Source organism: Rhinoderma darwinii, chromosome 3 (assembly GCF_050947455.1).
Source record: "Rhinoderma darwinii isolate aRhiDar2 chromosome 3, aRhiDar2.hap1, whole genome shotgun sequence".
Classification (NCBI taxonomy): Eukaryota; Metazoa; Chordata; class Amphibia; order Anura; family Rhinodermatidae; genus Rhinoderma; species Rhinoderma darwinii.
In genome coordinates, this window is record NC_134689.1 from 1,703,613 (window position 1) to 1,720,608 (window position 16,996).

The 16,996-nt window shown below is 45.2% G+C and overlaps 1 protein-coding gene across 1 annotated transcript in view; it reads right to left on the reverse strand.

Annotated features, from left to right (window-relative positions):
• Positions 1–16,996, reverse strand: part of SOX5 (SRY-box transcription factor 5) — a 343,282-nt gene that overhangs the window by 165,228 nt on the left and 161,058 nt on the right. The window contains exon 5 of the mRNA XM_075855646.1: positions 16,091–16,177. Within this exon, the coding sequence (XP_075711761.1) occupies positions 16,091–16,177 (87 nt within the window). The remainder of the gene's footprint in view (positions 1–16,090; positions 16,178–16,996) is intronic.

Below are 16,996 nucleotides of genomic sequence, written 5' to 3' on the forward strand. Positions count from 1 at the left end.
GCAGGTTGATTTTGTGCTGCTGCTGCAGGAGCTGCTGCTGTTGTCTCGCAATCTACAAAACAAAATACGGTGAACGGTTATTGACGCCAAACATGGAGGAAAAAACAAAACATGTCAATACGTTTTTTCGCTGTTCGCCATTAACGAGAAGCGCAGCAAGTCCGACCTTCCGGCGTAAAGTCGTGAGAGTCGCCATTTATCCCCAGTAGAAGTCAATGAAGAAGCTGCGCTACTATGGCGCTATTGTAAGTCGCCATCGCACTCCATCGATATTTCCCCATCGTCTTCCGCGGATTGTGAATTTATTTTGTGACGTTGTAACGGAAATGTCGCCCTCCAGCCCTGAGCTCAGTGCGAGTCGGCAGAGTTGCGCCAAAGTTGCTGGTCAGAGCGTCTCGTGACGGCGCGCGTCCTGACTGCCAGCGCGGGCCTCGGATTACGGGAACACGCGGTGACCCCCGGGGGGGCGGTCATGTGGACTCACCTGTTCTTGCTGCTGTTTGGCCAGTTCCATCTGCTGCCGCTGTTTCTCCATCTGCGAGGCGGCGAGTTTCTTCTGCTCATCGTGCGCCGCCAGCAGCTGTTCTCGCAGACTGGTCAGCTGATTTATCATCCCCATGAGCTGACGCTCCTTCTCCGCCAGGCTTTCCGGGGTACCTGGGAAACGGTCAAAGAATTAGCGGAACATTCCTTATATAAAAACGGATACATTGTCTGCGGCTAAACAGTTCACGACCCCTCCCCCACTAAGACGCTGTGAGCAATGGACGCCATGGACAAGGTCCATGCCCCTCCCCCATATACAACGCTCTTAGAGGGATTCTCCTTCTAGAAATAAATATACAGAGATCGTGGCGAGAACCGGACACGGCGAGGAAAAGTCTCCGCTCATTTATACAATATATTTTTAGTTTGAAGAATGATCGCTCACTAATCACCTGCAGTCTAAGGAGGAAAGTGGTCACTGGCTATAAACCTTCACAGTGACCCCTACAGGCCACAGAGGGAACTGCACCTGGGAACACACTGAGTTATCAGAGGAGGGGGCTGCATACAGGAAGCGGCTGAAGATCACATCAATCATCCGCTGTATATCTGGTCAGAACAATATGGCTCCCAGTATGGAGCTGTCCACTTCTTTATGCCTATTTGACCACTAGGGGGTGCTGTTCTGTTTGTCTAAAAATCAATTGTGGGAATTTATATCCTCCAGAGACATTACATCATATGTGTGACTGATATCAGCCGCTCCTCTTATAACACTCCAGCACTATTATATCCTCCAGAGACATGACATCATATGTGTGACTGATATCAGCCGCTCCTCTTATATCACTCCAGTACTATTATATCCTCCAGAGACATTACATCACATGTGACTGATATCAGCCGCTCCTCTTATATCACTCCAGCACTATTATATCCCCCAGAGACATTACATCACATGTGACTGATATCAGCCGCTCCTCTTATATCACTCCAGTACTATTATATCCTCCAGAGACATTACATCATATATGTGACTGATATCAGCCGCTCCTCTTATATCACTCCAGTACTATTATATCCTCCAGAGACATTACATCATATGTGTGACTGATATCAGCCGCTCCTCTTATATCACTCCAGTACTATTATATCCTCCAGAGACATTACATCATGTGTGTGACTGATATCAGCCGCTCCTCTTATATCACTCCAGTACTATTATATCCTCCAGAGACATTACATCATATATGTGACTGATATCAGCCGCTCCTCTTATAACACTCCAGTACTATTATATCCTCCAGAGACATTACATCATATATGTGACTGATATCAGCCGCTCCTCTTATATCACTCCAGTACTATTATATCCTCCAGAGACATTACATCATATGTGTGACTGATATCAGCCGCTCCTCTTATATCACTCCAGCACTATTATATCCTCCAGAGACATTACATAATATGTGACCGATATCAGCCGCTCCTCTTATATCACTCCAGTACTATTATATCCTCCAGAGACATTACATCATATGTGTGACTGATATCAGCCACTCCTCTTATATCACTCCAGTACTATTATATCCTCCAGAGACATTACATCATATGTGACTGATATCAGCCGCTCCTCCTATAACACTCCAGTACTATTATATCCTCCAGAGACATTACATCATATGTGTGACTGATATCAGCCGCTCCTCTTATATCACTCCAGTACTATTATATCCTCCAGAGACATTACATCATATGTGTGACCGATATCAGCCGCTCCTCTTATATCACTCCAGTACTATTATATCCTCCAGAGACATTACATCATATGTGTGACTGATATCAGCCGCTCCTCTTATATCACTCCAGTACTATTATATCCTCCAGAGACATTACATCATATGTGTGACTGATATCAGCCGCTCCTCCTATAACACTCCAGCACTATTATATCCTCCAGAGACATTACATCATATGTGTGACTGATATCAGCCGCTCCTCTTATATCACTCCAGTACTATTATATCCTCCAGAGACATTACATCATATGTGACTGATATCAGCCGCTCCTCTTATAACACTCCAGTACTATTATATCCTCCAGAGACATTACATCATATGTGACTGATATCAGCCGCTCCTCTTATATCACTCCAGTACTATTATATCCTCCAGAGACATTACATCATATGTGTGACTGATATCAGCCGCTCCTCTTATAACACTCCAGTACTATTATATCCTCCAGAGACATTACATCATATGTGTGACTGATATCAGCCGCTCCTCTTATATCACTCCAGTACTATTATATCCTCCAGAGACATTACATCATATGTGTGACTGATATCAGCCGCTCCTCTTATATCACTCCAGCACTATTATATCCTCCAGAGACATTACATCATATGTGTGACTGATATCAGCCGCTCCTCTTATATCACTCCAGTACTATTATATCCCCCAGAGACATTACATCATATGTGACTGATATCAGCCGCTCCTCTTATATCACTCCAGTACTATTATATCCTCCAGAGACATTACATCATATGTGTGACTGATATCAGCCGCTCCTCTTATATCACTCCAGCACTATTATATCCTCCAGAGACATTACATCATATGTGTGACTGATATCAGCCGCTCCTCTTATATCACTCCAGTACTATTATATCCCCCAGAGACCTTACATCATATGTGACTGATATCAGCCGCTCCTCTTATAACACTCCAGTACTATTATATCCCCCAGAGACATTACATCATATGTGACTGATATCAGCCGCTCCTCTTATAACACTCCAGTACTATTATATCCTCCAGAGACATTACATCATATGTGACTGATATCAGCCGCCCCTCTTATAACGCTACAGCACTATTATATCCTCTAGAGACATTACATCATATGTGACTGATATCAGCCGCTCCTCTTATAACACTCCAGTACTATTATATCCTCCAGAGACATTACATCATATGTGTGACTGATATCAGCCGCTCCTCTTATATCACTCCAGTACTATTATATCCTCCAGAGACATTACATCATATGTGACTGATATCAGCCGCTCCTCTTATAACACTCCAGCACTATTATATCCTCCAGACATTACATCATATGTGACTGATATCAGCCGCTCCTCTTATATCACTCCAGCACTATTATATCCTCCAGAGACATTACATCATATGTGACTGATATCAGCCGCTCCTCTTATATCACTCCAGCACTATTATATCCTCCAGAGACATTGCATCATATGTGACTATCAGCCGCTCCTCTTATATCACTCCAGTACTATTATATCCTCCAGAGACATTACATCATATGTGTGACTGATATCAGCCGCTCCTCTTATAACACTCCAGCACTATTATATCCTCCAGAGACATTGCATCATATGTGACTGATATCAGCCGCTCCTCTTATATCACTCCAGTACTATTATATCCTCCAGAGACATTGCATCATATGTGACTGATATCAGCCGCTCCTCTTATATCACTCCAGCACTATTATATCCTCCAGAGACATTACATCATATGTGTGACTGATATCAGCCGCTCCTCTTATATCACTCCAGCACTATTATATCCTCCAGAGACATTACATCATATGTGATTGATATCAGCCGCTTCTCTTATATCACTCCAGCACTATTATATCCTCCAGAGACATTACATCATATGTGACTGATATCAGCCGCTCCTCTTATATCACTCCAGCACTATTATATCCTCCAGACATTACATCATATGTGACTGATATCAGCCGCTCCTCTTATAACACTCCAGCACTATTATATCCTCCAGAGACATTACATCATATGTGACTGATATCAGCCGCTCCTCTTATATCACTCCAGCACTATTATATCCTCCAGAGACATTACATCATATATGTGACTGATATCAGCCGCTCCTCTTATATCACTCCAGCACTATTATATCCTCCAGAGACATTACATCATATGTGTGACTGATATCAGCCGCTCCTCTTATATCACTCCAGTACTATTATATCCTCCAGAGACATTACATCATATGTGACTGATATCAGCCGCTCCTCTTATAACACTCCAGCACTATTATATCCTCCAGAGACATTACATCATATGTGTGACTGATATCAGCCGCTCCTCTATCACTCCAGTACTATTATATCCTCCAGAGACATTACATCATATGTGACTGATATCAGCCGCTCCTCTTATAACACTCCACTACTATTATATCCTCCAGAGACATTACATCATATGTGTGACTGATATCAGCCGCTCCTCTTATATCACTCCAGTACTATTATATCCTCCAGAGACATTACATCATATGTGTGACTGATATCAGCCGCTCCTCTTATATCACTCCACTACTATTATATCCTCCAGAGACATTACATCATATGTGTGACTGATATCAGCCGCTCCTCTTATATCACTCCAGTACTATTATATCCTCCAGAGACATTACATCATATGTGACTGATATCAGCCGCTCCTCTTATAACACTCCAGTACTATTATATCCTCCAGAGACATTACATCATATGTGACTGATATCAGCCGCTCCTCTTATAACACTCCAGTACTATTATATCCTCCAGAGACATTACATCATATATGTGACTGATATCAGCCGCTCCTCTTCTATCACTCCAGTACTATTATATCCTCCAGACATTACATCATATGTGACTGATATCAGCCGCTCCTCTTATATCACTCCAGCACTATTATATCCTCCAGAGACATTACATCATATGTGTGACTGATATCAGCCGCTCCTCTTATATCACTCCAGTACTATTATATCCTCCAGAGACATTACATCATATATGTGACTGATATCAGCCGCTCCTCTTATATCACTCCAGTACTATTATATCCTCCAGAGACATTACATCATATGTGTGACTGATATCAGCCGCTCCTCTTATATCACTCCAGTACTATTATATCCTCCAGAGACATTACATCATATGTGACTGATATCAGCCGCTCCTCTTATAACACTCCAGTACTATTATATCCCCCAGAGACATTACATCATATGTGACTGATATCAGCCGCTCCTCTTATAACACTCCAGTACTATTATATCCTCCAGAGACATTACATCATATGTGACTGATATCAGCCGCCCCTCTTATAACACTCCAGCACTATTATATCCTCCAGACATTACATCATATGTGACTGATATCAGCCGCTCCTCTTATATCACTCCAGTACTATTATATCCTCCAGAGACATTACATCATATGTGTGACTGATATCAGCCGCTCCTCTTATATCACTCCAGTACTATTATATCCTCCAGAGACATTACATCATATGTGACTGATATCAGCCGCTCCTCTTATATCACTCCAGCACTATTATATCCTCCAGAGACATTACATCATATGTGACTGATATCAGCCGCTCCTCTTATATCACTCCAGCACTATTATATCCTCCAGAGACATTACATCATATGTGTGACTGATATCAGCCGCTCCTCTATCACTCCAGTACTATTATATCCTCCAGAGACATTACATCATATGTGACTGATATCAGCCGCTCCTCTTATAACACTCCACTACTATTATATCCTCCAGAGACATTACATCATATGTGTGACTGATATCAGCCGCTCCTCTTATATCACTCCAGTACTATTATATCCTCCAGAGACATTACATCATATGTGTGACTGATATCAGCCGCTCCTCTTATATCACTCCACTACTATTATATCCTCCAGAGACATTACATCATATGTGTGACTGATATCAGCCGCTCCTCTTATATCACTCCAGTACTATTATATCCTCCAGAGACATTACATCATATGTGACTGATATCAGCCGCTCCTCTTATAACACTCCAGTACTATTATATCCTCCAGAGACATTACATCATATGTGACTGATATCAGCCGCTCCTCTTATAACACTCCAGTACTATTATATCCTCCAGAGACATTACATCATATATGTGACTGATATCAGCCGCTCCTCTTATATCACTCCAGTACTATTATATCCTCCAGACATTACATCATATGTGACTGATATCAGCCGCTCCTCTTATATCACTCCAGCACTATTATATCCTCCAGAGACATTACATCATATGTGTGACTGATATCAGCCGCTCCTCTTATATCACTCCAGTACTATTATATCCTCCAGAGACATTACATCATATGTGACTGATATCAGCCGCTCCTCTTATAACACTCCAGCACTATTATATCCTCCAGAGACATTACATCATATGTGTGACTGATATCAGCCGCTCCTCTATCACTCCAGTACTATTATATCCTCCAGAGACATTACATCATATGTGACTGATATCAGCCGCTCCTCTTATATCACTCCAGCACTATTATATCCTCCAGAGACATTACATCATATGTGTGACTGATATCAGCCGCTCCTCTTATATCACTCCAGCACTATTATATCCTCCAGAGACATTACATCATATGTGACTGATATCAGCCGCTCCTCTTATAACACTCCACTACTATTATATCCTCCAGAGACATTACATCATATGTGTGACTGATATCAGCCGCTCCTCTTATATCACTCCAGTACTATTATATCCTCCAGAGACATTACATCATATGTGTGACTGATATCAGCCGCTCCTCTTATAACACTCCAGTACTATTATATCCTCCAGAGACATTACATCATATGTGACTGATATCAGCCGCTCCTCTTATAACACTCCAGTACTATTATATCCTCCAGAGACATTACATCATATATGTGACTGATATCAGCCGCTCCTCTTATATCACTCCAGTACTATTATATCCTCCAGACATTACATCATATGTGACTGATATCAGCCGCTCCTCTTATATCACTCCAGCACTATTATATCCTCCAGAGACATTACATCATATGTGTGACTGATATCAGCCGCTCCTCTTATATCACTCCAGTACTATTATATCCTCCAGAGACATTACATCATATGTGACTGATATCAGCCGCTCCTCTTATAACACTCCAGTACTATTATATCCTCCAGAGACATTACATCATATGTGTGACTGATATCAGCCGCTCCTCTTATATCACTCCAGTACTATTATATCCCCCAGAGACATTACATCATATGTGACTGATATCAGCCGCTCCTCTTATATCACTCCAGTACTATTATATCCTCCAGAGACATTACATCATATATGTGACTGATATCAGCTGCTCCTCTTATATCACTCCAGCACTATTATATCCTCCAGAGACATTACATTATATGTGACTGATATCAGCCGCTCCTCTTATAACACTCCAGTACTATTATATCCTCCAGAGACATTACATCATATGTGTGACTGATATCAGCCGCTCCTCTTATAACACTCCAGTACTATTATATCCTCCAGAGACATTACATCATATGTGTGACTGATATCAGCCGCTCCTCTTATATCACTCCAGTACTATTATATCCTCCAGAGACATTACATCATATGTGTGACTGATATCAGCCGCTCCTCTTATATCACTCCAGTACTATTATATCCTCCAGAGACATTACATCATATGTGTGACTGATATCAGCCGCTCCTCTTATATCACTCCAGTACTATTATATCCTCCAGAGACATTACATCATATGTGTGACTGATATCAGCCGCTCCTCTTATAACACTCCAGTACTATTATATCCTCCAGAGACATTACATCATATGTGACTGATATCAGCCGCTCCTCTTATATCACTCCAGCACTATTATATCCTCCAGAGACATTACATCATATGTGTGACTGATATCAGCCGCTCCTCTTATAACACTCCAGTACTATTATATCCTCCAGAGACATTACATCATATGTGACTGATATCAGCCGCTCCTCTTATATCACTCCAGTACTATTATATGCTGTATTTTATGGTGGCTGGCCCTTTAAGTGGAGCGGTCCTGGATTCCTTGTTTGTTACTTTCCCTTTTGGAACAAAATGTATTTAAGTTGTAAAAACTACAAAATCCGCTGAGTAACAATTTGCTGATTTTTTCCTTTCGTTCAATAAGAAATTTATTTCCAGTGAAATCTGAAGAAAAGAGAAACATTCAGAAAAGTTCTACAAATATCGGAGATGTCGCTGGATTGCGCCGCCTGATACCGCGATGTAACTGAGCGCCAAAGAAACGCGAGTGCTCCGGTCATCGTGCGCTGTACACCGCTGGGAACGCTGCTATCTGCTATATACAACTCTTGGGATTCTGGGAAAGCTGGGTGACAATCATTACAACACCCAGCTTTCCCGAAACTGAATGACAAACCGTCCCAGCAGCTACACATCCACTGCTCCCCTCTGCTGGTGAGGAGTCTGGGAAAGCTGAGTGACAGCCAACACTACAATAACAGCGCCCTCTGAGGCTGTCACCCAGCTTTTCTAGGATGCTGAAAAGTAAACCGGTCCGTAATGTAGCAGGGAATGTCTGAATGTGGCACGGAGTCTGGTAAAGCTGTGGCAGCCATATTGGTCCGTCACCCAACTTTCCCAGAAGCAGATATATAGTTACATTGTGGGGGAGGGTATGCGGGATGATCTGCGCCGTCTGCGGAATACGTTGCATGATCACTTTGCCGCGCCTCCGCCATGTTGGACTCATTAGCATGTGACAGTTATTTACATGACGATCGCCCCCGGTCGCCGCTCCCGGTGTTTATTGCTTAAAAGCCTCAGCGAATAATTACAGCCCATTGTCTATAATTGCGTTCAAATGGAAAAAATGAGCAAAGGCGACGGCGAGCGCGAGAGCGGAGCCACGAGAAATATTGTGCGGATCGTTCTTGGAATACATTGACCAATTGACTTGGGTTCCTGTAATTACGGGGCAGCTTTTCCTCGGCACATTCGTCGTACAGAGGTCAAACGCATTAATGTAACTCAGACCGCCGATTCTCCGGTATTCACGCCGCACAAATAATGCTGAAATATAGAAAATTAATTCCGAAATGAGTCAAACGCGCGCTACGAAATATATGATTAATGGCGACTTAAACAGCGCAGGCGACTAAAGACGATCGGAAATCTTTACAGCGGAGACGGCGGCAGTCGTGGAGCGCAGGAACGGGACGCAGGGGGCGGAGCTTTTCTTCTACTTTTGCTTCCATGTTATAACTTCTGCACGACCGTCCGATAATCCGGAATGTCTGATAACGCGGCGGCTCTATCCATGGCGGATACCGTAGTGCGCTTGTACTTCATTGGCTCCCGGACACATCCGTCAATGGGCTGCAGCGCGTCACGCGGAAATAATGGCGGCGATTCCCTGTCCTGCTTCCTATTTGTTACTCCTGACAATGTTTATAGAGAAATCCCCGTGTTTGATGGGCGGCAGGAGGATCTGCGGCAGAATTACGGCAGTCCAGGACGCACGTCGCCACATGCGTTTCTGCGGTCACATTACGCCAATGTTGAGCCGCTCTTGACATGGAGTTTGTCAGATTTCTGTGGTGGATTCTCGGAGAAATCCTACGTGTTACATTCCATTGATCTCTGGACCCGGGAGATTATCCCCCATAATCCTCATATTAACCTCGCCGCGAAGCGCACGCCGTCATTCAGGAGTCGCTCTATCACGGAAAGGATTACCATTTTTTTTTCCTAATCTGTCACCACCGGCTGCCGTAACGCAGCAGCTTTATTATCTGTGTTTGAAAACTGATCATGTACTGATCCGGAGTAACAGCATGTCTTATACTCTAGTCACATCCAGAGCTGCAGACAAATTCCTGCTCTTAACATCAGGAGCTGCATACTTTATACTCCAGTCACTATTCTGCTTTACATCAAGTCTTATACTCCAGTCACATCCAGAGCTGCAGTCACTATACTGCTTTACATCAAGTCTTATACTCCAGTCACCTACAGAGCTGCAGTCACAATTCTGCTATTACAACAAGTCTGGATTTCACAGGCGGAGGGCTGAGGTGGGAGACTTTATATCAGGGCCTGTAACTTTAAGTTACATGTTATAGAGCTTCCGGTGACTGTCCAATAATTCAGAATGTCTGATAATCAGGCACCTGCCATGTCCCAGTTACAATTCTGCTGTTACATGAAGGGTTATTCTCCAGTCACAACCAAAGCTGCAGTAATAATTCCGCTGATACATTATGTCTTCTACTCTAGTCACAATTCTACTGTTAGATTTACTCCAGTCACATCCAGAGCTGCATTCAATTTTGCTGGCTGCTGCTTCTACCCATGTGCATTTTGCCAAAAGACACACCTTAGTTGATATCCCATTAGAAATTAAAATTTGTTGCGTTGCATTGTGAGAGATTTAGTGTTGTCTTCAGCAGGTCCTGGTGTAGACGCTACATCTCCCACAATGCATCACATGCTCTATACAGACACTGAGCCAGGAGGGAATACATGCAGAATTGTGATTGCAGATCTGGATGTGACTGGAGTTTAACACACGATGTAACAGCAGAATTGTAACTGGAATATAGACATTAAGTAACAGCAGAATAACGAAGCAGCTCTGGAAGTGACTGGAGTATAAAAGATGATGTAACAGCAGAATAGTGAAGCAGCTCTGGATGCAACTGGAGTATAAAACATGAAGTGACTGCAGCTCTGGGTGTGAGTGGAACAGAAGACATAATATAACAGCAGAATAGTGTCTGGAGTATAAGACATGAAGTAACATCAGAATAGTGACTGCAGCTCTGGATGTTACTGGAGTATAAAAGATGAAGTAACATCAGAATAATGACTGCAGCTCTGGATGTTACTGGAGTATAAAAGATGAAGTAACATCAGAATAATGACTGCAGCTCTGGATGTTACTTTAGTATAAAAGATGAAGTAACATCAGAATAATGACTGCAGCTCTGGATGTGACTGGAGTATAAGACATGAAGTAACATCAGAATAGTGACTGCAGCTCTGGATGTGACTGGAGTAGAACACATGATGCTACTCTGGATCAGTACGTGATTCTGGGGACCGGAGTGAGGCGTGCTGACGGTCTGCGCTCCCCGTGCCTGGGAAGAATAGCGGCACGCACTACACACCAGACCTTGTGAGCCTCACGTGCTGCGATGGCGGCAAGAATGGCGCTATCAATTGTTTTTATAAAACATCACGGCCGGTACGACCGCCCCTCCCCCGATGGGATTCACACATGGAAAGCGCCAAATTCAGTAACCGTCCGAACACGGCAACAGCAGCCAATGTAACGAAGACCACGTGCGCGGGCGCCCCCTGTGCTGCTGAGGAGGGGGGGGGGGGATTCTGCAGTCACCAGATTTATTAATCAGCAACCGGCGCAGCAAATCCACAAAAATCATCCAAGAAACCGACAAGAAAGTAACAAAGTAACAATCACCTCGAATTATGATCACGTCTTCTATTCTTAAAGGGCCGGTAACCCGAATATCTGCAGCTTATCATAGTTCAGAGCGTTGTAAATACTGAAAATATGTGACAAAGTAGTGAGCATGGCGGCATCAATAAGTGAGCTGATAACAGGGAGCAAAAGATTGTATTCATCTGTCCTACAGTCATCCTCCCCAGCGTGACATGTCTGATAACAGAGAATAGATTATATTCACCTGTCCTACAGTTATCCTCCCCCAGCCTGACATGTCTGATAACAGAGAACAATAGATTATATTCACCTGTCCTACAGTCATCCTCCCCCAGCCTGACATGTCTGATAACAGAGAACAATAGATTGTATTCACCTGTCCCACAGTCATCCTCCCCCCAGCCTGACATATCTGATATCAGAGAACAATAGATTGTATTCACCTGTCCTACAGTCATCCTCCCACAGCCTGACATGTCTGATAACAGAGAATAGATTATATTCACCTGTCCTACAGTCATCCTCCCCCAGCCTGCCATGTCTGATAACAGAGAACAATAGATTGTATTCACCTGTCCTACAGTCATCCTCCCCCAGCCTGACATGTCTGATAACAGAGAACAATAGATTGTATTCTCCTGTCCTACAGTCATCCTCCCCCCAGCCTGACATGTCTGATAACAGAGAACAATAGATTGTATTCACCTGTCCTACAGTCATCCTCCCCCCAGCCTGACATGTCTGATAACAGAGAACAATAGATTGTATTCACCTGTCCTACAGTCATCCTCCCCCCAGCCTGACATGTCTGATAACAGAGAACAATAGATTGTATTCACCTGTCCTACAGTCATCCTCTCCCAGCCTGACATGGCTGATAACAGAGAATAATAGATTGTATTCACCTGTCCTACAGTCATCCTCCCCCAGCCTGACATGTCTGATAACAGAGAACAATAGATTGTATTCACCTGTCCTACAGTCATCCTCTCCCAGCCTGACATGTCTGATAACAGAGAACAATAGATTGTATTCACCTGTCTTACAGTCATCCTCCCCCAGCCTGACATGTCTGATAACAGAGAACAATAGATTGTATTCACCTGTCTTACAGTCATCCTCCCCCAGCCTGACATGTCTGATAACAGAGAACAATAGATTGTAATCACCTGTCCTACAGTCATCCTCTCCCAGCCTGACATGTCTGATAACAGAGAACAATAGATTGTATTCACCTGTCCTACAGTCATCCTCCCCAAGCCTGACATGTCTGATAACAGAGAACAATAGATTGTATTCACCTGTCCTACAGTCATCCTCTCCCAGCCTGACATGTCTGATAACAGAGAACAATAGATTGTATTCACCTGTCCTACAGTCATCCTCCCCCAGCCTGACATGTCTGATAACAGAGAACAATAGATTGTATTCACCTGTCCTACAGTCATCCTCCCCCCAGCCTGACATGTCTGATAACAGAGAACAATAGATTGTATTCACCTGTCTTACAGTCATCCTCTCCCAGCCTGACATGTCTGATAACAGAGAACAATAGATTGTATTCACCTGTCCTACAGTCATCCTCCCCTCAGCCTGACATGTCTGATAACAGAGAACAATAGATTGTATTCTCCTGTCCTACAGTCATCCTCCCCCCAGCCTGACGTGTCTGATAACAGAGAACAATAGATTGTATTCACCTGTCCTACAGTCATCCTCCCCTCAGCCTGACATGTCTGATAACAGAGAACAATAGATTGTATTCTCCGATCCTGTAGTGTAAATGTTTGCCACCCTGCGATTATAGGCCCCTCCCCACTCCTGTATGGCTCCTCCTCACTATTGTTGGCGTGCTTTGGGATCGGATGTCTCTTCGTTAGGCTCTGTTCATGCAGAGTATTTTGGCGCGGAAATCGCTCCGCAAAACTCGTCAAAAACCATCCGAAAATGCCTCCCATTGATTTCAATGGGAGGCGGGGGCGGTTTTCTCGCGGCAGAAAGAAGGGACATGCCCGATCTTCGCGTGTTTACGCCTCTATTTCGCTGAGTTCTTTGCCTTTAGCACTCAATCCCCGCGAGCGAAAAACGCGGCAAACGCCGTGCAGGAAGGTCAAAATCTGCCTCAAGATCCCAAACGGAATTTTGAGGTAGAATTTTCCTCCTGCAAAAAACTCAGTGTGAACTCAGCCTTACGGGGATCTCGGGGTGAATAATTACTTGGGGCGAGATAATCCGGTTACCCTCCAATTAGGAGACGGGTCAATCCCCTTATAATTATCAACATGTTTAAAAAAATAAAAAAAAAGTGCCCCTCCCCCACACTCTGGAGCGCTCTAATTGGAGAATACATTTTTGTTGAGTTTTTCGTGTTTTATCACTAAAAAAACAATCACCAAAAGGCATGAAAAATCTTGTTACATTTTATTTCGCTCATTGTAACCGTAAACCGCGGCGTCGTGTGTGAACCGACCGCTAATGATCACATTTACGTGTAGGATATAAAGACTATCGGTTACGGCTGATTTGATGGGCGTGGCTTCAGAACGCTTTCCGGAGGTTTCACATTTGCGCTCTTATTCTCAATAGTGAGAAATATGGAAACGCTCGTGGAATCGGCGAGGAATCTTCCTGTCTTCGCTCACTCAATCGGATTCCGTAAATCTTTTGACATTTTTGGAATGTGCGCGGTTATCGCGGCGGTCGGCCCCGCGGGTGACCCATGAGCAGCATTATTGGGGCTCGTTTACATTGCGACACTTGCGGTATACGGAAGCGTTACTTTCTATTTTCCGCCGTCGTCTGTGGGAGGATCGGCGCTGCGGTCGGGTGACTCGCGCTCCGCTCACGTCTGGACCAGGTTTTCCCAGAAATTCTCAGTTTTTCAGGGAGAAGTTTGGAGTTTTCCTGGGCGGAAAAGGCGCGGCGTGGCGTTGTGCGGACACCTGAGCGGCCATGACGGCGGCGGCTGGAGAATAGAACGTCTTTGTTATGCGGCGAGGGTCAGACGGCTGAACGTAAACACGGCCCCTGTTGTCTCACCAAATACAGCTGCGCCCCATCTGAATCCCCTTTGTCAGGCAGCGGCGGCACAGACCTGTCATTCAGTAAATACCACCCCGCCCCCCCCCCCCCCCCCCCCGGACCCCACAAGGATCCCCCCCCCCCAGGCCCTCCCCGACTCAATTACCTTCTCCCTGATTGCAAACCTCACACCGACAATGGACAATAAAGGCCGCTGTCACAGTAGTCGCAGGAACAATAAACCAGCTCTTGTTTTCACAGCTTTCTGCCAAACCCCCATAACCGCAGCAAAGCCCAGACCGTGACCCCCTCCCCCCAGACACCTATGTGGCCGCTGACCCCACCGTCTGGAGCTTATAATAGGGCAGCAGTATCATAGGAAAAGCTGCCGCTGTTATAAGAACAAGCACACATTATACCCCTCAGCTCCTCCTCTTCTGTGTCAGTCTTCACTGCACTTCTGGCATTCTATTCAGGAACCAGGAGACTCAGGATGAGCAGACTCATAGGTGGACTGCAGCGCAGCAGGAAATTGTAGAAACCTCATACAAGACTAAGTTATATCCGACCAATCCGCTTCATCAGGATCCAGTAACAGGAGAGAACCATGGACCGTAGATCATCAGATGGAGACGCCACGCTGCTCACAGTCCTCCCCCCCCCCCGTGCCAGTGGCACCATATACAAACGGGACCGGGGCGACACACACAGATAATCCCTATAGGCTCTGTCAAGAAGTCCCAAAAATAAGACATTAAAGGGGAACTCCGGTCACCCATGAATCCTCGCCACCCCCATGTATATAAGCTCCTCCCCCTTGCAGTAAAGTTTTGGCCCCCCTGTAGTCAAAGTCACAGTACAGATGGTTTATGACTTATTTCCTTGACAACAATTTTCCCACAGCAGCAAATAGGTGTCAGGCCCCTCCTCTTTATGTCTCTACCACTACACAGGCATGGGCTGCTGTCAAGGTCATCAGTGTAACCGTGGGATGACTGGAGTATTCCCACCTAAGCCCAGCGCACAGGAAACAACCACCACCATCATCCCTGGGTTCTGCTGTAATAACGGAGTCAAACATATCCTCTAGATCATTAATTATCCTTGACAGCGAGAGAGCGGCCGCACGAGCTGTAGACTGCGCAGATGTAAAGTATCCACCGCCGCTCAGATAAAGATACAATGTAACAAGAGACGGCTGCTGCTCTCTGTTATCAGCCGGGCTTACCTTTTATGTCGCCCAGGTTCCCTGATCCCATAGCGAGGAGCTTGTCCTTCCAGTCCTTAGACAGGAGCTTTTCAATGCTGGGGGTCTCTGGAAGAGAGAGGAGGAACGTACGTAAGAAACGGTCCGACCTGTAACAACCAATCACAGCGACAACGCTACAATGTGGGGGGTGGGGCGGCTGCCATTGACGGATCTCTGGACAACCACAACTCATCTCTAAAGCACCAATGATGTTCGATCAAAGATGGCTGCATGCTGATCACTCCGGGGTTACCACATATACGTAGAGATCTGGCGCGATCACGCGGTGGTTACGTTACAGCCGCTATAGTATGAAAAATAATAGACGCTTCCCTCAGGGTGTTCCCCTTTAAGGGGCGGGGCATCCGGTTTCATTTGTCGCTCTTAATAAAATAACTATTATCGCCTGGCGGTTTTTCTCCGTCCTGCTCTTCCGATATTTCCTTCTCGTGTTTAGACGTAGCGGGGTATACGGGGGAGGTAGCGGGGTATACGGAGGAGGTAGCGGGGTATACGGTGGAGGTAGCGGGGTATACGGTGGAGGTAGCGGGGTATACGGTGGAGGTAGCGGGGTATACGGTGGAGATAGCGGGGCATACGGGGGAGGTAGCGGGGCATACGGGGGATGTAGCGGGGCATACGGGGGAGGTAGCGGGGCATACGGGGGAGGTAGCGGGGTATACGGGGGAGGTAGCGGGGTATACGGTGGAGGTAGCGGGATATACGGTGGAGGTAGCGGGGTATACGGTGGATGTAGTGGGGTATACGGCGGAGGTAGCGGGGTACACGGTGGAGGTAGCGGGGTATACGGTGGAGGTAGCGGGGTATACGGTGGAGGTAGCGGGGTATACGGTGGATGTAGCGGGGTATACGGCGGAGGTAGGT